A 23,899-nucleotide genomic window follows, 5' to 3' on the forward strand; every position below is an offset into this window, starting at 1 on the left:
GTGGCGCAAGTAACAGACTTGAAGGAATACAAAACAGCTTGAGGATTTCAAGTTTTTACTATTCCACTCGAGAGCAAAGTTGTTGGATCAAATCTTTTCGGAACAAAAACGGAGTATCGTCAAACGAAAAGAGAAACTTTTAACCCTCCTTCTAAATAAACAGTCTGTTAGGAATTGAAGTTAAGTGATTTCAGCTCTATCGAAAGCTAACAAGCCATCAAGAAATGATGGAGATAGCATGCCATCTTATGAGAAACTTAAAATCTTGCTTGTTTTAAGGAAATTGCTACAAACGCTGAAAGCAAAAGAGTAATAAACGGAGAAAAGTAGGGGTTGTATAGTTTGATGGTTATATTATTAGAATAAGTATTATAGTTTTAAATCGGTATGTGAATTTTATCCAGTTATGTTGGCCTTTCTTGTTCATGAAACAGATTGAGATCTCCACAAATATATTCTTTCAATAATAATTTTAAATTTCCATCGTGCAAAAACTTCGTGAAAAGTTGACAATGTATAGATAAACAAAAATATTCCAGTACGTTTGAACATAATTATTCTGTAATCTAGTCTGATATTGAATAAACATTATAAGATTATTTAAATTATAATTCCGCTGAATTATATTCAATTCAATTGAACAAGCTGCTACGCTCATCGCTCGAGTTAAAAATAAGGCTAGGTCAGTGGTTCATACGAAGCGGTGGTTTATATGTAGATGTACGGTACGTACCAAATGAGAGGCATATAGAATTTTTCCAGATGCAATCAGAAAGGGTAGAATGCCACCCTTGCAATTTTGTATTGCAAAATTCATGGGAACAGATGGCATGTCAGAGCTCTAATCGCAATAAAAGATGAAAGTATAGGTTAAGGTAATGGTGGAATCGATCATGACTAAGACGATTCCATACATTTCATACAGTGGATTTCAGTGACCAACTCCACTTCCGTTGATCATGAGATAGGCATTTCGTTTATAACACGCGATGGTCAAGCATTTCCATACATTACAAATAATATGCTATGCGACCATTGACTCGCACTAATCAAACCCATCATCACCCAACTCCACTCAATGTCAAAGCAATAAAATCACCTGCCGGTCACGCAAAACTCACCAAGATTTCCATTATCGAACGTAACCCATAATAATCGAGCTACAACGATCTATGCTAGAGAAATTTTAGAATACGTTGAGTGGAAAGCTGTGATTGTAAGAGGAGGTATAAGAACAAATTATGATTGATTGAGATAACTTGAAATTACATTTTTGAGTTCTTTCTATTTGGGTTCCTTCAGTTATTAAGCCAACATGTGGATAGATAGCACCAGATCTAAGAGCCAACTCATGGCAAATAACCCTCAACTTATAATAAGGTTGTGTCCACCCGAATCTGTATGTGATATCTTTCTTGGGAGCTTGAAAGGAGAATAGAATGTTAGAAGATATTCCAAGTTAATTTCTCACGATGGAAAAAATATGTTTGATCTGTCCGAAATGCTTTCATGGACAGTAGTTTCTTGACTGGGAACGATCAATTATAATGTATGATAATAGATGATGATGTTCATTTACACTCTCATTTCTCTCGAAAGTCGTTGACAGTATTTATTACCATTATGGCCTGTCGGCCAATAATAATTGGAAACTTATTGTGTTTCAAGGACCTATTTTGATGACTTCATTACTTGTTTAATCTTCGACAACCATCAAACCTAACCAAATGATTGAGAGTTACAATTATTTGCAAAAAAATCGTACCGCACAGAGGAGCGGTGTAGAGTGTGCTCCGGCGAACAACAGGAATGATGCTTGGTAGTAAGCCCCGGTCACACTTATCATGCAGCTTTCCGAACCCACTGCGCCTGTAATGTTGCATGCCACTTTTGTCCGTCATGATGTTTTCTGTTCCATCACCACCTCTCCCCCAAATAGAAATATCGGAAGTGAGTAGGACCGGAAAGCTGCATGATAAGTGTGGTCAGGGCTTCAGCCTCAACTCATTGTATATTTTAACATGGCTACTTTCGAGAAGAATGCTAATTTCAGAAAACTACTTTATACTGGACTGTTTCTAATATTGTGGTAAATAGGTACTACATTCTCTATTGATTTGAATTTGATTCTTCAATGATAAAATCTATCACTGCTATTACAAAATGATCATTCAATTTCATAATAGAAAAATTATATGGTATAATATTGACACTCTGTTTGATTGATGAGCAATTCCGTTGATTGAAGCCATATTTCTTTCGAATGTGGTTCACTTCATTGCATTTATAATTATGAATATTCTGTTTAATTGTGTTTGAATTGGTATTTGAAATATTGATCAGTCAACTTTGGCTATTGAATATTATCTTTCTAAAACTCCTATTATACTAGATCTAAATGATCGACCAAAATAGTACTGGTATTAACACAGTTTGAATTGCAACAAAATAAAAATGTCTACTGCAGTTGTTTTTGATGCTGGGTGATGGGAGGCCCGTGTAGGCTACACTGGGAAACGGTTATAAATACTGGCGTAAAGAAAGTAACGCTACAAAGTGCAGTTGGAGTAGAGCCCGGGGTCATGGCAGCCCGAATAACAAGTGGGGCAGTGTCACTCGACTTTTTGTTTGCCAACTTAATACTTGTTGTTTGCCGCCCTTTTCCCTCGACGGCGTTCCACTCAGCTGAAGCGAGCAGCACAGCACAGCTCAGCTCTCGGCTCTGCATCGTTTGCAAACAACATAGTTACCAAGCCAGCAATGGAGTCGCGTCGAGCAATATCTGAAACCGTTTGTAAGAAACAAAGAAAGTCTTGAGAATAATGTCCTCAACTTGGAAGATAGATACTTGGGCTCAACTATTGATCAGAACAAAGTTTGTGAGTTTTGGCAAGAGGAGATTACGGTGGCGCAAGTAACAGACTTGAAGGAATACAAAACAGCTTGAGGATTTCAAGTTTTTACTATTCCACTCGAGAGCAAAGTTGTTGGATCAAATCTTTTCGGAACAAAAACGGAGTATCGTCAAACGAAAAGAGAAACTTTTAACCCTCCTTCTAAATAAACAGTCTGTTAGGAATTGAAGTTAAGTGATTTCAGCTCTATCGAAAGCTAACAAGCCATCAAGAAATGATGGAGATAGCATGCCATCTTATGAGAAACTTAAAATCTTGCTTGTTTTAAGGAAATTGCTACAAACGCTGAAAGCAAAAGAGTAATAAACGGAGAAAAGTAGGGGTTGTATAGTTTGATGGTTATATTATTAGAATAAGTATTATAGTTTTAAATCGGTATGTGAATTTTATCCAGTTATGTTGGCCTTTCTTGTTCATGAAACAGATTGAGATCTCCACAAATATATTCTTTCAATAATAATTTTAAATTTCCATCGTGCAAAAACTTCGTGAAAAGTTGACAATGTATAGATAAACAAAAATATTCCAGTACGTTTGAACATAATTATTCTGTAATCTAGTCTGATATTGAATAAACATTATAAGATTATTTAAATTATAATTCCGCTGAATTATATTCAATTCAATTGAACAAGCTGCTACGCTCATCGCTCGAGTTAAAAATAAGGCTAGGTCAGTGGTTCATACGAAGCGGTGGTTTATATGTAGATGTACGGTACGTACCAAATGAGAGGCATATAGAATTTTTCCAGATGCAATCAGAAAGGGTAGAATGCCACCCTTGCAATTTTGTATTGCAAAATTCATGGGAACAGATGGCATGTCAGAGCTCTAATCGCAATAAAAGATGAAAGTATAGGTTAAGGTAATGGTGGAATCGATCATGACTAAGACGATTCCATACATTTCATACAGTGGATTTCAGTGACCAACTCCACTTCCGTTGATCATGAGATAGGCATTTCGTTTATAACACGCGATGGTCAAGCATTTCCATACATTACAAATAATATGCTATGCGACCATTGACTCGCACTAATCAAACCCATCATCACCCAACTCCACTCAATGTCAAAGCAATAAAATCACCTGCCGGTCACGCAAAACTCACCAAGATTTCCATTATCGAACGTAACCCATAATAATCGAGCTACAACGATCTATGCTAGAGAAATTTTAGAATACGTTGAGTGGAAAGCTGTGATTGTAAGAGGAGGTATAAGAACAAATTATGATTGATTGAGATAACTTGAAATTACATTTTTGAGTTCTTTCTATTTGGGTTCCTTCAGTTATTAAGCCAACATGTGGATAGATAGCACCAGATCTAAGAGCCAACTCATGGCAAATAACCCTCAACTTATAATAAGGTTGTGTCCACCCGAATCTGTATGTGATATCTTTCTTGGGAGCTTGAAAGGAGAATAGAATGTTAGAAGATATTCCAAGTTAATTTCTCACGATGGAAAAAATATGTTTGATCTGTCCGAAATGCTTTCATGGACAGTAGTTTCTTGACTGGGAACGATCAATTATAATGTATGATAATAGATGATGATGTTCATTTACACTCTCATTTCTCTCGAAAGTCGTTGACAGTATTTATTACCATTATGGCCTGTCGGCCAATAATAATTGGAAACTTATTGTGTTTCAAGGACCTATTTTGATGACTTCATTACTTGTTTAATCTTCGACAACCATCAAACCTAACCAAATGATTGAGAGTTACAATTATTTGCAAAAAAAAAATCGTACCGCACAGAGGAGCGGTGTAGAGTGTGCTCCGGCGAACAACAGGAATGATGCTTGGTAGTAAGCCCCGGTCACACTTATCATGCAGCTTTCCGAACCCACTGCGCCTGTAATGTTGCATGCCACTTTTGTCCGTCATGATGTTTTCTGTTCCATCACCACCTCTCCCCCAAATAGAAATATCGGAAGTGAGTAGGACCGGAAAGCTGCATGATAAGTGTGGTCAGGGCTTCAGCCTCAACTCATTGTATATTTTAACATGGCTACTTTCGAGAAGAATGCTAATTTCAGAAAACTACTTTATACTGGACTGTTTCTAATATTGTGGTAAATAGGTACTACATTCTCTATTGATTTGAATTTGATTCTTCAATGATAAAATCTATCACTGCTATTACAAAATGATCATTCAATTTCATAATAGAAAAATTATATGGTATAATATTGACACTCTGTTTGATTGATGAGCAATTCCGTTGATTGAAGCCATATTTCTTTCGAATGTGGTTCACTTCATTGCATTTATAATTATGAATATTCTGTTTAATTGTGTTTGAATTGGTATTTGAAATATTGATCAGTCAACTTTGGCTATTGAATATTATCTTTCTAAAACTCCTATTATACTAGATCTAAATGATCGACCAAAATAGTACTGGTATTAACACAGTTTGAATTGCAACAAAATAAAAATGTCTACTGCAGTTGTTTTTGATGCTGGGTGATGGGAGGCCCGTGTAGGCTACACTGGGAAACGGTTATAAATACTGGCGTAAAGAAAGTAACGCTACAAAGTGCAGTTGGAGTAGAGCCCGGGGTCATGGCAGCCCGAATAACAAGTGGGGCAGTGTCACTCGACTTTTTGTTTGCCAACTTAATACTTGTTGTTTGCCGCCCTTTTCCCTCGACGGCGTTCCACTCAGCTGAAGCGAGCAGCACAGCACAGCTCAGCTCTCGGCTCTGCATCGTTTGCAAACAACATAGTTACCAAGCCAGCAATGGAGTCGCGTCGAGCAATAACCGAACAGCTCACTTCACTGTTGCACAATTCACAAAAACCCTGATCACAAGTTCCTGCTTGGAAATAGACAGCGTTAACATAATTATGTGGATCAGAAAAAAATCTTGTCGAATGAAGGGAGCTTAGAGAATAATCTGAATTCTAATGCAGTGGCTTATTCCAATTCACGTCGATTGGCATGTTAACTCATTGATAATTACGAAGTTGTTTCAAATTGATACATGATAATGAAGGATATCAACTCAGAATGAACAATCTGGAGGGTTCAACAATCAATAACAATAAAACTTTATCAAATTACTTGAATCTTGGCATAGTACTTGTCCTATACTTCACAAGTCAATCCTATCATCGAACTGGATCAAAATTCTGTATGAAATTTATGTGTATTTGTGAAATTCAAATTAGTGCTACTTATCCCTTGAATTACATTGACTCTTCTCTCAAGTTCAAGTATGGTATTCAAAGAATTTATTGTAGTTTACAAAAGTATAGTACAGTTGCAGTGGATAATCCAGCATGAAATTAGCTGAATTTGGAATAGTATTGGTAAACAAACATGTATAAAATAATGTTTAAGGGAATAAATCACTCGATAAGTAAGTGCACATCAAAATAATTGAAGCTGATACTGAGAAGGTTACAAAGGAGCTGTAAACGAGCAACATGCTTTCAAATCAAAACATTTGAATACCTACATCCGATTTCGGAAAGGATTGAATACAATCATGGATCTTTGAAGATCTTAAACGAGCATCGGCGAAGAAAATACAAAATTGTTCAAAGGATTCTGGAGATTACGGGGTTGAATATTGTATGTGTCGTTGGTAAGGGAATCGGAGCATTCAGATGGAGGCTTCCCTAGCTGTTTCCAGACGTGGTAATGCAAGCAATATCTACATCTATATTCACGCACACATACAATCCAGGATGCACAGGAGTTGGAGCAAAGGAGTTTTCTTTGAGCAACCCTGCAAACGGGAGTTCCCAGCTTACTTTCTCTTCTCCATAGGCATCATATCTTTTCTCCAGATCGCGAGTTGTTGGAAGGGGGAGGAGCGAAATAATCAGACCTTGGGCAGATCCTCTCGAGCCCGAGCGTTGTGGGAACACATATCGCGTTTCCTGCCTCGACAGACACTCGCATCAACAGCGACAAAGCCTTCAATCTTTCTGCTTTGTTCCCCCTTAACCACTCAAATACCCTCTGCCTGCGACGATATGCTGGGAGAACTCAGCTTTCTGCAGATGGAAATTTCAAGCAGTCAAGCACTCATAAATACGAATCATGTTATCTCTGTGATTTTAGAGAATATAGAAATGAAATTTCGAGGGAACTGTCCATGATTAACAAACTGGTTGATAGAGGTAATTTGAAAATGATGTCGATGGATTCATTTTATTATTGGTTTGATTTTTAGTTCACAGTTAACGACACAGGAACTTAGTTATTCAATAGACAGTTTTGTAGGTTGCAAGTGGAATGATGGAAAGAGAAAGGAATGGCAAATATTATTCAATGACGATAATAATGAATGAGAGTATTCAATAAAACGAAATTTTCGATAGAATGGCATTTGAATTATGTTCAATTAATTATCATAAACTTCAGTGTTGAGGATGAATAGTCAAATTGTTGTCTATAATTAATTTCAATATTCTCAGAATTCGAATATAGGTTTTGATAAAACATATAAAACTATTCTCTTCCTGATATTCATTTGATCATGATGTATATTCAGAGTATAAAATCAATAATCTCATAGTACTATGAAATGTCTTGTGACTTCGTATAAATAAGATTGAACATCTACAAATTTTATTTTGAAATATATTTCTTATATTTTGTATGAGTAAAGCAATGTTCTTTCTTTGAAAACACACGGGTATGCTATTTCAATCTTACCAATATATATATTATTCTCTCTTCGGTTGCTGTTGGTCAAGAAGAACAACTGACCTGCGAACAAACATTAAAATTAATCAATCATGATTATTGAAGTATGCTCCATCAAAATGATAATTTATTATCTCGTTGTGAAAGAGAAACTAAAGTATGGCATGGTTCCCAAACAAAAATGATACAAATGTGGCTGAAAATATCCATTAAACATTGTAAAGAATAGGCTTTTCTCAATTCAATATTAATTTTTTTGGTCAAAAAATTATTTTCAATCACTAAATAATTTACTGAGACAGTATAGTACTTTAGATAGGATATCTCCTATTTCTCCCGTCTATCAAAATGCTCCTCTCAATAAGGTTTATTGCCTGATAGAAGAAAAACCAACATAGATGATCTTCTCTATTTCAATCTTTGTTAAATCATAATAATTATTGTTTCTACACTTCACATACGGACAAAGAGTAAACTAGAGTCCAAATCTCACGGTCCATTCACAGAGTGAGATTAATTTTCCACCTGCAAATTGAAATGAGAATGCTCACTGAAAACTACAGGGAAATCCATTCTGTTTGAGTGGGGCAATATCATCCATGAACAATATTGCACCAAATCCATCTCCAATATTTGTTGTTTGAGCTTTGACGGGCAGCAGTTGCACCAATATTATGCCACAATCCTTGTCACTCCAGCAGCCACAACTTTATGAGTCAAGTGGAAGCGTGATGCCTTTGCTTATTGTTCAGATCACATGTGGCTGCTGAACGGATCAATACTTGAGTACTGCACAAATTTGCATTTCGTGGAACCCAATCAAAAGGTAGCAATCAGGTCCTTCAGTTCTGCAACGGTCCAAGTCAACTGACTCTATGATGATAATGTATCTTTGTTCATTGACTACGCTGAATTGAGCTGACTCTTCATGAGACTTAGCTCTCGAAGTTGAAATTGAATCGTATTTCCAATTCTGAAAATATGATGGTAATCCATCTATCATTGATAGATTTAATTGATAGGGAATGGAGAGTTGATGTAGACATTTTAGACCATCAATGTTCATCTTCGCAAGGGATTTCTAAACTTTTTTCTGAGTATGATGTCAAAATAAACCTTAGCCTTGTTGATGCGTGATGGGATGGGAGGTATTATGATGATGTGACATTATAAACCATAGGTGGCATCTGAACCACTGCGAATTGATTTTAAAGCTCAACTGTCTGCTGGTGGAGTCTGCGAACCTTTCAATGAGAGCACGAGACTGAGAGCATGGCGCTTACGTAATATGAGCATCTACAACACTGCTAAGACAACCGATTATTAATTGTAGCTATTCTGCGATCGATTGCTTGAAGAATAAAATTCATTTGGAAATATTATTGGCACTAGGGATTTCTAGTCTAATCAAAATCGTATACTATTAAACGAGCAATTTCTGTTTATATGTTTAGATGTGTATATGTTTGTATGTCACCGGATCTAGAAAATGGCTCTATCGATTGCCACGAAATTCAGAACATATTAGGTTCATAATATACAAAATCGATTGCACTAGGTCTCATCCCTGAGTAAACTCACTGAAGGATAATTATTATTCATGGAAAAACAGCTGATAATTTTGTCGTCTGTTGATGATGGAAGTGAGTGAGCGAGTGCGGGACATGTGTGTGGGACTGAGACAAAATTATTACTTAGCTGTTGAACTTTTGTCATCATTCAATCAGGTACTTAGTGCGGGTTCCACAAAATCCAGTTGAAGTTTAATCATGATTAATTCCAGTAGGACCAATCAGAGAAGCCTTCTTTTTTAAATAGTCTTCTCTTATTTGGTTCACGTGAAATTAATCAGGATTAAAATTTAACCGGCTTTTGTACAACCGGGCCTTTGTGAGAGAAATAGGAATTAATCTCAATGCACTGTGATTCGATAGAACCTTTCTGTATGAACTATAAATATATTATTATTTTCTTTTTTAATACATTTTTTTGCTTTTGTACTGCAGAGCGAAGCTCAGTCCCCGATATTGATCAATGATCTACGCAAAAACTCACGATAAAAAATCATACATTTTGTGGTGAGATTTACAGAAAAATATATTCAGGCGGACCCAACTCTCTTGTTGTGTGACCCTCTGGGCTGACAGCCAGACTGCTATTTCCCATTTCGAGTGCAAAGGGCTGATCATATTCTTACTTTTAGGCTCCATACAATACCAGGATTTCAGTACATATCCCATGAAACTTTCAACTAATAGTTATTTTTCTAATTTCCATGGAATATAGATCAATTGCAATATCGAATTGGTACACAAATTTCATAAATTAAGTTGATTGGAATACTTACTTTTTAGATTTCAACTTGCTTGTATTTTTTAAAACTAATTTGAATTGCATTAATCGAGGTGAGCCATTCAATAGAGAAGAAATATATGAATCGCATCAATATGTGTCGCAGATGTTGGATCAGATAATAACTTCATAGAGTTTACAAAAAGCCATTCCAATACAATAAAGCCCAACACACAATCAAGCAATCTCTTATGAGTCTGGGGGGAAACTGTTGTACTAGGCCTCCACTCATGATTCAAGTTCATCAATAATATAATTGCTAGTCTGTCTTAGTTGATTAATCTCCACAGGGAGCACAGCTTATCCCTGCAGTCGGTCTGTACTACCACACAGAGTGTAAACTGAGTAGTAGCATTAATAGGTAAGCTCAACTGTTGATTCATTACCTACCCATATTGTAGTCTTAAAGCCGCCATCGTCATCATATGTAACACAATATTCAATAACGTATACAATGATTATTAAGGTACGCCAAAACTATCAGGTATGGATTATCAGGATTGTATATGTATAAGCACAATTTTTTGTGTCATCACGGTTGAAGCAACATTTGTAGGATTCGCGAGTTTAGTGCTACGATTATAGAAGGAACCATATAATAGAAACAATAATCATCTATCTCCTGCAATCCTTGAAATCATCCTCAATCTCATCACATCCCACTATCATAATAGATACTCCTCATCAGTGCAAGGTGTGCGTTGGCGGCGCATAAGTCATCAAGAAGCCTATTGTAGTTGAGATTCGTTAAAAGACGAACCTGCTACCATTGGTCGGGAAACAATATTTGAGCCGATTCTACTAAAATTGGTATTAAGCTTCAAAAATCATTTCTCAGTGATTCCGATCTCACATAAAATTGTAGGTCGTTCATATCTGATCATCATCCATATCTATCACTCCCGAACATGCCTAGAAATTATTTAAGTGTCTCCTTCAGCGAAAAAATCTCACCCAACAACTACAGTCAAATCAAAAATCCAAAACATCGGCTCATTTTAAGCAAAAATATATCAGTTGAAATTTTAATATGATGAATGAGGAGTTGTGTCTCATATTGAACTCAACTTGACTTCCTACCTTCAAGGTTATCCAGTAAATCTACATTTATCCTCCACAGAATTTTAGATATTAATTTTTCAACCATGCGCAAGTTTTATTTGAGGGGTGGTGCTACAGGCTTCTGTAAACAGCATATAGGTCAAATTTTCTGCTCTGGAAATGCATGCAAATCTGAAATACATGTCAATTCTCTATGTTTTATAGAGTCACATAATCAAATTGTGTTAGATTTTTAAAACAAGACATTGTTCCATGATTTGAGAGTATTATGTAATGTACTGATTAACGATATGTATATCAAGTTCATAAATTATATAGGCTATTAGGTATAATTCGCTTATGAATCAGTTCAAGAGGAAAATATTCAAATTTGATAGCTCATGGAGGGTATGGATATTCGTCCGATTAGCGGTGAAGGGATCTCCTTATTCTATGGAATAGACACGCTGTGGTGAGATCGATGAGCTCCACCGTTAGAGAAAATAGATCGAGTTTGAACAGGATATTCCGATACTAAATTCGTTATATCGGGATAGGTTTCCATAGCCCAAGTACGAAGCGATGAGCATGCCTAATAATGACTGTCATCAACGTTGATTACAACGTTTAGAGCCAATTTACGTGCTGTGCTTGCTAACTCGATGAAGCAAGGGCGCATGCGCCAGTGATGATGCTGCTGCTTATCTATTAGAAGCGAGCAAAGCTTTGCACGACCGTATCAATGAATCAAACTGGAAATCATAGGTTAACATTCGCCATTATTGGAGTCACACAATTGTTCATTTACACCCTTCTCTCATCAATTCAACTGGTGGACATGAATGATCTATGAATGAAAGTAACCAACGCACTGCAGTAGATAAGCATTTCGATATTGCTTCATGCGGATAAAAGGGTAAAACACTTCCTATTTCATAAATGTGTTATTTTTTGTCCAACTGATTCTTCCACACTCAATTCACGCGATTCATACAATATCCATTGGAATAGATATTGCTCATGTGAAAATCTCAGAATAAAAGAAAATTCATAATTTTCCATATGCACAGAAATAAATGAAAATAGATTTCGATTATACGCCGGAATGAGCTGGCTCAGGTCTGGTGTCAGAGTTCTTACCAATTTCAGGGTCCCTGCCCGGGACCGACGGTTTATCGTGTCCATCCGATACACGGGAGTTGCCCGAGGGAAATATCTGACCTCGCCGAGATTTGAAAAAAAAATCGGGAATCAAGGAATTTCTAGGTTCCTTAACTTGTTATATCTTATTGTGAAGTATGAGAAGAGTCGAAAGATTATGAATTTACTGATCCAAGAAACTCTAGTGGGAGGATCAGGATCTTTGATTAAACCTCACCCGAACCATTTGATTTCAAGCAATATTGCAAAGCAAGCTGGATCGTAATCCTAATTCTCTCTCCAACTCAACGTTGAGCCATTATGATTTCATCTGAAAGTCTACGCCCCGAGATGGCCATTACTCCATTCAGTCCTTTGTCTATCTAAGATCATTGAATTCAGTTTTGGCAATAGCCTCCACGCTTCAAGATAGGATTGAAGATAGGAGCACTTCAAGATAGGAGCTTGAATAGCAGGCTCCCTTTTCACCTCTCTTGAATGAATTGAGACCAGCAGTGATATGTCTATTGTTGATCCAATTAACTATTTTTCTGTTCTGACTCTTCTTATCGAAATTGAAGAAGTGTTGAATTTACTCAGTTATTTAGTTGTTTAAAAGTAGATTGATTCTTTATTATCCACTAAAACCTTCTTGCCTCTCATATAAACAGCTTTCTCCAGTATGTCACACACAGAGTAAAGCTGGTGTATAAAAATTTCCAAAATTATTTCGTTATAAATGATGATAATAATAAGTCCTATTATCACTCACAGTCACATGTTAAGCCAAAACTGAACCACGAGAGAGGCTTTGAAGCAGAAATCATTGTTCTCTGTATCATGCTGAAGTATTTTTGAAATGTGGAGTTTATAATCGGTTATCCCATTGAATGAGTATATAGAGTCGGTTACATCGAAGAGATGAGCTGGTAGCTCACAGTTGGGATAGTTGACATTGTATTCTCTTTGAATCCAACAAAATTCGACATGAATTGCCGATCATATGTGAATGGGAAATCACTTTTATCGGTTATAATCAGATTGTGATATTAATCTTTTTTTCAATGTATTAGAAGCGCAGTCCATTGTGAAAAATATTCTGGTTCTTCATTTTATGTGGGAAAGAGGATGAGTGAAGAAGATAGATTCCACTTGGAGAAGAGAATTTTCTGTCTCTCAGTTTCTCTGGTACAAAATCAACAAGAGCTGGAAATGCTTGTTAGTCCACAATCTATTCGAATTGGAATGGTTTTTTGCAGTGGAACAAGTAATCCGTAACTGCCACAGAGCTGGCATCCCTAATTGCAGATGAGAATCGAATGATCGTCCCATTAATTTGACGAATTGATCATTAAACGCAATCGCTGATGGATTTCTACTTCAATAACTAGGAATGCTTGGTGTTCGAATAACACGAAACGAGATCGCATCACTTTCGGGCAAACTCTTCACCACCAACAAACGGGACTAGTTCGCAGCTCACTCTCCGATTGAAGCTTTCGAATTTGTACGAACATGGATGCTTTTGTTTCAAACTAAGCTCGCGCAAACTTCCCACTTTGCAACCGCACTTTATTCCGGCGGCCATGCAATCACATCTATCTCTGTTTTTCCGATCCTTCTCTCAGAAATGAGCTCGAGTAACAATGAGAATCGAAAACACTCCACTCATGTCAGTACTGACCTGCAAAACAGGAATCACTCTGTTCAATTATCGAAATCTACTTTCTTCGGACTCCGAACTCCTATAATGCTCAACATTGGAAGCAGAAAAACTCATTGTTAACTGATCGATCATCCTGGAACAAATTAAGCAATAAAATAGATGAAAGTCAATTATTTATCCACATCATGTTCTTTGAAAAATCAAAAAGCAAATACCTTAATTATCAGAGATTTAATTATGACGTGAAATCGTATCACCAATTAATTCGTCCATTGATGTGTATAATTAAGAAATGACGTTGAGTCTATTTCTCAAGACTAGAGGAGTCGAAACTGGGAGAAAACATTATAGAATAACTGAAACAGATCGGTGGAACACACCTCAAGGATCAAGAAGCATACAAATCCTTCAACGAATGAAAAGTTAATTCCAGTACTACCAAGGTATTTGAAGAGTGAAAAGGCAAAGACACTTCTTCATGGATAGAATTGAAACCATTCTTACTTTCAATGTGATTCCACTTAAGTGAATAAAGTGAACTTTTCCACTTTGAAATGACAGAATTTATTTGCTAAATAATTTAATGAATCAATTTATTACTGTGCGACTGCAATGGATATTAACAAAATAAATATGCGAGGATAAGGTGAATTCGATTATTTCATGAATGGATCATGAGTTAACTCTCAATCATGATATCATAAATAGTTAAATTTTGAAGAGAAAATCAATTGATAGTCTCGATTTCACCCAAGCATTCAAAATACAGTATGAATTTAATCGATTCAAACATCAATTTACATTCCATGAATTGAGTCACTTAACAACAACCAACCACATCCATGCCAGTCATACAATCTAGTTTCCAAAAAATATAGATCCAATTGGCGAGATATGATTCTGTTAATTTTGGAAATGGAATGAGAAAGCAAGAGAGAATAAAGGCGAATAAACAACTTTCTGAGGAGACTTTTCTATCGTTTTGGGTTTTCCTCGATTTAGTATTTTTGTAGTTCGAATCCGTACAGCATTGATCTAGAAAGCAAGTAACTTTTTCAAAACGTTCTCTCTTGAACCTCACTCCTCATAAAAACATTTACACATTACTTAGCAAAAAGGTCTCCACCCTTGAACCTAATCATCCCTGTGATTCATAAATGAATACCAAAATTTCCACAAAATTATTCGATACAATAACAGTACTAGTAAGTGATTATTATAATCAGTGTATGTAAAAGCTCATATCTACTCTTCTGCTCACTATAATATTGTGCATGGGTTCATATTGGATTACCATAAATCTACTATGAATATGGAAGATGGGTGATTCATTAAGGTAGAAGATTTATATCTGTCATGATGGAGCATAATAATCCCTACCGGATTATCTCATAGCACTCTACAGTATTATTCATATGTGACCACAAACTCATTCAAACAAACTGTGCGAATTCTGACAAAATATTCGGCAGTGTCCGGTTATTTGCAGGTAGGGTATTTATTCACGGCAAGCGAGCGAAAGGCCTTGATGAGATGATGGATGCTCTTTTTCATGTTTCCGCATCGACAGGAAGCGTGAGAAAAGTTAATTAGGGGTTTGTCGAGCGGGGGATGATGATTTGCGAACAAGAGCGACGAGCGATTGGTCAGGTGCTGTGGTCAATGAAACACATGGCGGTTGCCATCAGCAAACAACAGCTGCTGTTGACTTTTCTCATCCCCGGACCCATTCTTTGCACAGGGGCAAATCATGCGACGCAGCGGAGGCGGCAACTCCGCTCCGCATCCAGAGCTGCAAATGTTTCACCCACAACCACAAGCATTATCACTAGCTATGTTCCACAGGAAAGCTCGTTCGAAATCGCAGCTGTCTTCCTGTGAGAATCATCTGGTTGAATACCACGATCACAGATTTACATTCCATAGCTCATCACATTTCAAATAAAAGTTACTTTTGGTCTCTGGTGAATAATGTTAAATTTTTTTAATACTGCAATATTCTCAATTAGTAATTGAAAGGATAATTAGATACTTTTTCATGTGTAATTTGGCATCACCAGCAAAATGAATTAAGCCTTGCCCGCTGGTGAGAGTTGCAATCATAATAAAATGCTGCAGTCTTCTAATAATTCCTTCGAGGCTGGACGCAGATCATGTGCCACGACAAGGCGCGGTGCTGTGTGTTGCCAAAAAGCATTTTAGGGCTTCTTGAAATGTGGTTAATATAGCATACAGAGTAACTAACCAGAGGAATAGAGTATGAACACATTCCTAACCATAAAAATCAGCCTGGGCTGGAAAGGATATACTTTGAAAACGTTCATAGGAGAAGAATCAATAGATATTGATTCTTTATTTTTGTTTTTTTTTCATTTATTTATAATTTCTACAAAGTAGCACTGATTGGGAGAGAAAAACTAAGGATATTCCTTGTACTATTTCTCTTCCAAATTTAGATAACAAGTCCGAAATAGGGTTATGGTTTCACTCATCTAAAATCTAGCCCATTTTCACTAAAAAACAACGAAAACTAAGAATTTTAAATTTTGACGGTTGAAAACAGAATAAAAAACAAAAATATCACACTCAAATCACCATTAATCAATTGGAACATTTTTGCGTAATTTAACAAAATTTAGAATCAGAAAAAACACAACTCACTATTCAGTAATTGAATATGAGTTATCCACCAAAGAAAAGTAATGAGTATTCCACTTTATTGTTATTAGAATAATAACCATAATGTATATTATTATTATGGCAGTCATTGATACTGGAATAAGGAGGAAGATAGAATAATATGAGGAAGAAGAAGAGGAAGTATGGGAGTATATGTGAATACTTCTCCCAAGTATTGGGAAAATTCGAAGGTCATTAAAAAGAATTTGGCGAGGATTGTGAACTTGGTAGTTCATTTGCATAATATAAACAGGCCAAATAAACTGAAGAATATGAAAAAACTTATAAATCAACTATTGATTTCCTGTTATGTTTTGTTTATTTTCATTTCATGTGTGTGATAAAATTCAAGTAGTCAAGTTGGATTGTACCAAAGTGACCTTAGTGAGGAAAGCTTACTTAGGATAACTCGATACTCAACTCAGTTAACTGTCAAAACCCTTTGTTTGTAGGACTCAAATAATATGCCTTCTGTTTTTTATGGTATTCTTCTCTGTACGATGAATGGAATTATTTCTCTAGATTACGAAAATTTTCACAATAGGATATTGCAAGGCTCTTCTAATGTAAGTGGAACTTCAAACACATTTGAAATTTCGAAAAAGTGGATTAATAAATTTAGGATTATATTATGTTCACAGTTTCAATCTTGATTAGAATAGTTTATTACCGTCTCAGTTGGATTCTTCACTGCTTGGAACCAAGTGTTGCAATAAAAACGAAACTGGAAGCTCTACTTCAGATTGAATGTATCCAGAATTGAGGGCGTGATGCTTCCTTGTTAATTTACAGCAATCATAAACCAGAATGAAGCACAATTTGCTCAACAGTTCTATTTTCGAATAGCGTTTCTCCATGTTCCATCATAACAACAAAAGTTGTTTTGCCTGTCACAGAAGTTTCGCCTATTTTTTTGTTGATGAGAGTCGATTTATGAGAAGATCCATCAGTCTAGACTATGATTCAGAAAACATCCCAATATTTCTGGATAGTGTGAGAGTTATTTCGAAACCACAATCCATTCTTATAGTGATAGTTACAAGATTTTACTCGTCATGAATTGAAGTTACATTTGAAGATATAATATGTTGTTTGGGGAACAGCTTCGGTGAAAAATCTCCTCATAATTTATTGACCAAAAGCGAAGCTGAGGTCTCAGTTTCGACTCGATCGGCTTTTGTCTGTTTGTTTGTTTGTACCCCAGTTATTGTCCGATTTGGATAAAATTTGGTATACAAGTTCTTTTAAACATAACTAATTTTGGAATTTAACAAAAACTAATTTTCAGTAGGTACCTAATCGGCGTTAGTTGGATTTAATTCCCCGTGAATGGCCTGTTAAAATTTTTTACGTCAATTCGGCATTATCTCTTGAAATTTCTTTTTTTCTGCAACCAAAATGCTTCAGTTAGGGTCAATCTCAATAATTATTGAAGTATAGCATTCTATCGCGATTAAACGTTAACCGGAATACGTGCAACTGGGAGAAATTTTTTCTAAACAGATGTTTTTGAGATAAATATGATGCAGCTGTTTCACATCCACCATATTATCTCTCTCTTATTATATAGAAAATATTTATCAATTATCAAAACAATATTGAGGTTAAGTGGTATCAGGTAGAAAGAAATAATAGAAACAGTTTTTCCTTTTTTAATTCCGACCATATGATTTGGTGATTTTTTTTTTGAAATCGTATGTACCATTAATGAAGTTTGAACATTAATTCTGAAAAATCTAGAAGGAAAATTGAAATTTGAACTTCCAGGTGGACGAGATTGATATTTTTAGAATCTATTTTCAAAATTTGGAGATCTAATTCATTCCCGTTTTTCGGTATGCAATCCACAAGTTGACATGTTTTGATGCGAACAAACGAACACATGAACAAACACAACCCTACTCTCTCTTATTATATAGATTGTAGAAAACGTCTCACTTGACTGCACAATTTTTTCCTTTTTCAACACGAAATTTCCCTGTTTCATAGACGAATAGTTTCTGGAGAACTATTAGCTTTTGTTTTTCCTTTTAGTATGTGATCGGAAACCGAGTTGTGAGCATTTAACATTCTGCATAGCATAACAAGCCATAACATTAAAACCACTTTCCATTGAAATCATCATTAGCAGCCTCCTGTCATTGACACCAACAAACCCATCTTATTTAGAATCATTTTCTGTCTCCCTATCGTCTGTGAGACGATTCATAGTCTAAGTTGCCTACTGCATATCTCATTTTTCCATCAGTTGACCAATATCTTATAATTAATTATTTAAATAGTTGTAATATAGGTTAATATTGTAAATATGTAGACGATGTGAAGGTACTTCCTCGAAAGACATTTTTATTAGTCCGATGTCCGTGGAAACATTGCCACTAACATTTTTAATGGAAAAAATAATAGATGACATTGCTAAATCTTCACAATATACTGTATATATTTCACAATATACTGTATAAATCTTCACAATATACAATATACTTTCATAATTGCCCTTCTCATCAATTTGAAAGTTGTATTCATGAGCGAGGTCGACTGTTCGCAGAACTACTAGTATTTCCAGATTCTTGATGCATGCGACCTTCTTGATTTATAGTAGTATAATTTTAGCTCTCATGCTTTACCAAATGGACTACTTGATGAACAATATAACTCAGGTGAAATAATATTTGAATTTTAATAATATCTATTATGTAATTCGTCAAAAAGGAAAGCTGATGATAATCTATATGATATAAATAGTCTTATTGGTTTCATGGAGTGTCAGTAATTTTGATCAGAAATCTTGAACCAAACAAATTTAAAGAAAATAATATCGCTTCAAGTTTCGAAACAATAATTAATCTGAATATTCTATAATCCACAAATAATATCAAACAGGAGAAAAATAATTAATTTCAAAATATTCTCCTCTTTGAATATTCATAATAATGAATTGGAAAAAGTGGATTAAGATATACTGAATGACCAATTCCACTCTAGAGTTCAAACTATGCCGATGTTTGAAATATTTTATTTCAAATGTTGAAAGCCAGAGATAATTTAATAAATTGAAATCCGAATTGATTGGATAACAGATTGAGATACTCTTCAGTTCTCTGTTCGTATTCAACTAGATCATTGTATTGCTACAAAGTTAAATAAAGAGTGAAGTTCTTTTTGTGAAATATCGTGCATCAATTTGCTTGATTGTGATTGGGCTGTGATAACGAACACCGGCCGACTCGAGATGAGATCACCAACTGTGTGCCATTTATCCAAGAGGGCTATTTGCACCGGGCTACTCGTATGTCACACATTGCAGGAGGAGGTTGACGAGGAGGAGTAGGTGGTTGATGAGGAGGTGGTGGAGGATGTGGAGGAGGTGGAGAATGAGGAGCAGTTTGATGATGAGGTGGTGGTGGAGGATGAGGAGGAGGAGGTCAATTGACTGATTGACTCGGGCCGTAGGTCAGCTGCTGGGCCGTGGGCGTGCATGCGAGTGTGGAGCTCGGTGCGGTGTTTGTCGTCCGGCCAGCTCATACAGATGACCGGGCTTGCCTGCCAACGGCGTTTGACTCGGGAAAGCTGGAACAGTTGTTGCAAATTTGCTCCGACTATACCGTTCCGTTTGATGACAATTCGAATGTTGTTCCTCACTACGCGGCTCTTTGGAGCCCACCATCACCCACCAATCACTGGTTGGACAAACCTGAACAGGAGCCAAACGGCTTAAACTATACAAACATAAGATTACAGATTTTATCTCACACATCTCATGTTTGTCTCATTTGGATTATTAAAATGCTATCCAGTAAACGATTGTAGAGTTATCTGGAGCCAGGGTGCACACATGGGGGGGGGGGATTAGTGATTGCATGCAGACTGCAGGGTTGCGTCCATGAGAATTGGGCTGTGGGCTTCGTTGACTTTCACCCCTATCTGAAGCTGATGGGTTCAGGTAACTTGACAGGAAGTTAAGTCAAATTATTCATTCTACTGCGAGTCCATTAGAATTTCAATTATGTATCCCAGAACAAAATACATTCATTTTTGAACAAGGGGAAAACTTTTCTTCTCTTAATTTGTATTGAGAACATGATTTTCGTTACTTAAGATAATCTATCCATTATTAATAAAGTTTTGTTGAATGAATGTAAAGTCTCTCAGTTTGTGATGGAGATTTTCTAGGAATAAGGAACGTGTTAAAGTTTAGTGAGATCTTCATTGAGAGACAGATTTGATGATGCACTCATCAATTTTCACGTGAGAATTTTCGTATCATGGATGAAAAACAGCTTTGAATTCTTATGATCCAAATATTCGTAGATCTCAATTTATTAACCTTCTATCAAACTCCATCATCGTATTATAAGAGAATCCTATTATGGTAGTGAATCCTATCATGAAATTACTGTGGAATCTGATAGTATGTCTTGAATTTGGCTTGAGCAGTCAATCTTCTGACTGGACCTATATGTAACATACGTTTAATCCTACACTGAGACACTCTGGAAGGGAAAAATCTAACAGTTTTACGAGCCCATGACTTCTGAATCGTTCTATCAGTCGAGGATTGACTCTTATTTCACATAAAAAACGTCTGCTACTGATGGTATAGAGTTTTAGTTTGTCGAATAGCTCATTTCCAATCGAGAATGTAATATTCGTAATGACTACGATTCAAACAAAATCAATATAATATTTTAGGTCATATAAAATTATTCAATTTATTATGATATAATTAACAATTTTATAATATTATTATTGCTTAAAACTATTACAATAAGACAATTACAGAAACATTTTTATCAATTCTTCAGTCCCAATTTATCTCCACTAGATGGTCAGTTTAGTCAGACAACTGACTTCCGCCATCTTCTCTTTATGGTTCAGTGTTCCACAACTCACCTATCAATTTATCACATTTTCTAATTTCATCATCATATATCTTGGGCTAAACTTGTACTGCTGGATCTTCATGTTGTCATCATTCTCCATATTTGTAGAAGTGTATAAGGAAATAAAATAATCAGGGATGCTAATATTCATTTATGGTTTTTTCATTCCATTTATTCATTTGTAGATGTAGTCATGTGATGACTCCATCCCAAATATTATTATTATTATTGTTATTATTATTATTATTATTATTATTATTATTATTATCATTTCATTCATCACATGACAAGTGAGTGTTTATTGCAGTCAAAGTCGGCCTTTGGCAAGACTTTGGTGCATTACTTCTAAACTGAAATGTTCAAAAATGATCTCACAATGGATGCTGTGCTGAGAACAACTGCTTTTTCCATGGCATATTTTGCACTTTTCGATATTCCCATCTGACAAAGATTTGCTGACACTTTTCTAGTTACAACTCCAACCGTGGAGATAATGACAGGAACAATTGTGACCTTTTCTTGCATCCAGACATCCTTGATCTCAGCAACCAAGGGAAGGTACTTGGAGACCTTTTCATTATAATACTGGTCCAAGTTGTGGCAGCATGGTATGCCAACATCTATTAGTGTTGTTTCCTTGGCTACCTTATCCATGAGGATGATATCTGGCCTATTATGAGCAACTGTTCTGTCTGTCAGCACCGACCGATCCCAATATAACTTATGTGTCTCATTCTCCAAGACTGGGGATGGCTTGTACAAGTAGTAGGGCAGCTTCTTATTGATGATTTGGTACTTCAGAGCAAGGTCCTGATGCAAGATCCCAGCTACTGCATTGTGGCGCTTTAAATAGTCAGTAGCTGCCAGTGATTGACATGCAGACATGATGTGCTGAATAGTCTCAGATGCCAAGCCACAACGTCTGCATGAATCATCATTTATAGGCAGCTTCATTATATGCCTTTGATAATTTTTTGTTGCGATTACTTGATCCTGTATTGCCACCAAGAATCCTTCCGTTTCAATAAACAGGTCCCTGTGCCAAAGCCATGCATTGGAAGCCTCCTCATCAACTCCAGGCTGAGATAAGGCAAATGCATGTCTTCCATGAAGCTGCTTCGACTTCCATTGCTCCAGGATCTCACTCTCATGCTGTCTGTTGGTTTTAAAGTCCGCAGTAGGCAGCTCAGAAAGATTAAGTGGAGTGTACCCTTTATCAGCTTTTCTCACCACTGCATACAAGCCACCCTCCTTCTCCATGAAGTATGTCTTCATGCTTCCGATTTGTCTCTCACAAGCCCATTTTATATCAATGAGCCCGCGCCCGCCTTTCTTTCTTGGCAATATGAGCCTCTCCATACAGGCCTTGGGGTGATGAGCTCTGAACTTAGTGAGGAGCACTCTTGTTGATCTCATAAGATCTTCCAAATCAGTTGCAGTCCAACAAACAACACCGAATGAGTAAGTCAGCACAGGTATTGCATAAGTGTTGATGGCCTTGAACATATTATTGCCATTTAGCTGAGTCTTCAAAAGTCTCCTCAGTCTGGTCAGGTATGTATCTTTCATTTTCCGCTTGACATTCTTCTGGTCTATTTGTCTAGCCTGGCAAAAGCCCAAGTACTTGTAGACATCACTTGGCCCCATCGCTGCAAAAGCACTCTCCAGGTCCTCATCAACCATTTGTGCCACGACTTGACCTCTCACAACACTGAGTGTCTTACACTTCTCCAGACCAAATGCCATGCAGATATCAGCAGAAAAGGTTCTAACCAGACCCAGCATTTCCTTCAGTTGATTTTCAGTACCTGCATAGAGCTTGATATCATCCATATACATCATGTGGGACAGTGGATGAATTTCTCTTGCTTCTCCCTTCAGCTTGAATCCATGTGTTGTGGAATTGAGTAATGCAGACAATGGGTTCAGAGCTAAACAAAACCACAATGGGCTCAAACTATCCCCTTGGAAAATACCTTGACAGACTGGTATAGTATTGGTCTGAATTTGTCCAGCATTACTTCTCATTTTCAGCACTGTCCCCCACATCGACATGAGATGCTTTAGCATTATTATTATTATTATGCATTTATTATTATTATTATTATTATATTATTATTATTATTATTACTATTATTATTATTATTATTATTATTATTATTATTATTATTATTATTATTATTATTATTATTATTATTTTTATTATTATTATTACTATTATTATTATTATTGGATCGGTCTGAATCGGTGGCCGATTCTAGACTTAAGAGAACCATCAGATATTTATAATGATATAGTTCAGAGGTTCGAAAATATATATGCTAAAAGTGTCATAAAGGTTAAACAAAAAACTAAGCAACTACATAATTCCTGGTTCAATGATAGAATTAAGCTGATGATAGAGAGAAAGAACTATTTATGGCAAATGGTTAAAAGAGATAAACATAATGTGGATTTGAGAAATCAGTTTAGAAACATACGAAATAAGTTAACAGACATGATTCGTAATGAGAAAAGGAAATATTATTATAGGGCTTTCAATGATAACTC

At 36.1% G+C, this 23,899-nt stretch overlaps 2 protein-coding genes across 8 annotated transcripts in view; both read right to left on the minus strand.

Annotated features, from left to right (window-relative positions):
- Positions 1–23,899, minus strand: part of LOC111044256 (octopamine receptor beta-2R) — a 217,148-nt gene that overhangs the window by 149,729 nt on the left and 43,520 nt on the right. For 2 of the 7 annotated variants that reach the window (XM_039424600.1, XM_039424579.1), the window contains exon 3: positions 7,598–7,651. The exons of 2 other annotated variants lie outside the window; for them this stretch is intronic. The gene's annotated coding sequence lies outside the window, so the exon portion shown is untranslated. Of the gene's footprint in view, positions 1–7,597; positions 7,652–13,805; positions 13,921–23,899 lie in introns of all 7 variants that reach the window. 3 more of the 7 variants (XM_039424607.1, XM_039424592.1, XM_039424585.1) reach the window with 2 other exon arrangements.
- Positions 19,921–23,188, minus strand: LOC111058333. The gene is made up of 2 exons (XM_039420348.1): positions 21,725–23,188; positions 19,921–20,160 (listed from the first exon to the last, which is right to left on the minus strand). The coding sequence occupies exons 1-2, from the start codon at positions 23,186–23,188 to the stop codon at positions 19,921–19,923; spliced, it is 1,704 nt and encodes a 567-aa protein (XP_039276282.1).

The sequence above is a fragment of the Nilaparvata lugens genome, chromosome 1 (genome assembly GCF_014356525.2).
Source record: "Nilaparvata lugens isolate BPH chromosome 1, ASM1435652v1, whole genome shotgun sequence".
NCBI lineage: Eukaryota > Metazoa > Arthropoda > Insecta > Hemiptera > Delphacidae > Nilaparvata > Nilaparvata lugens.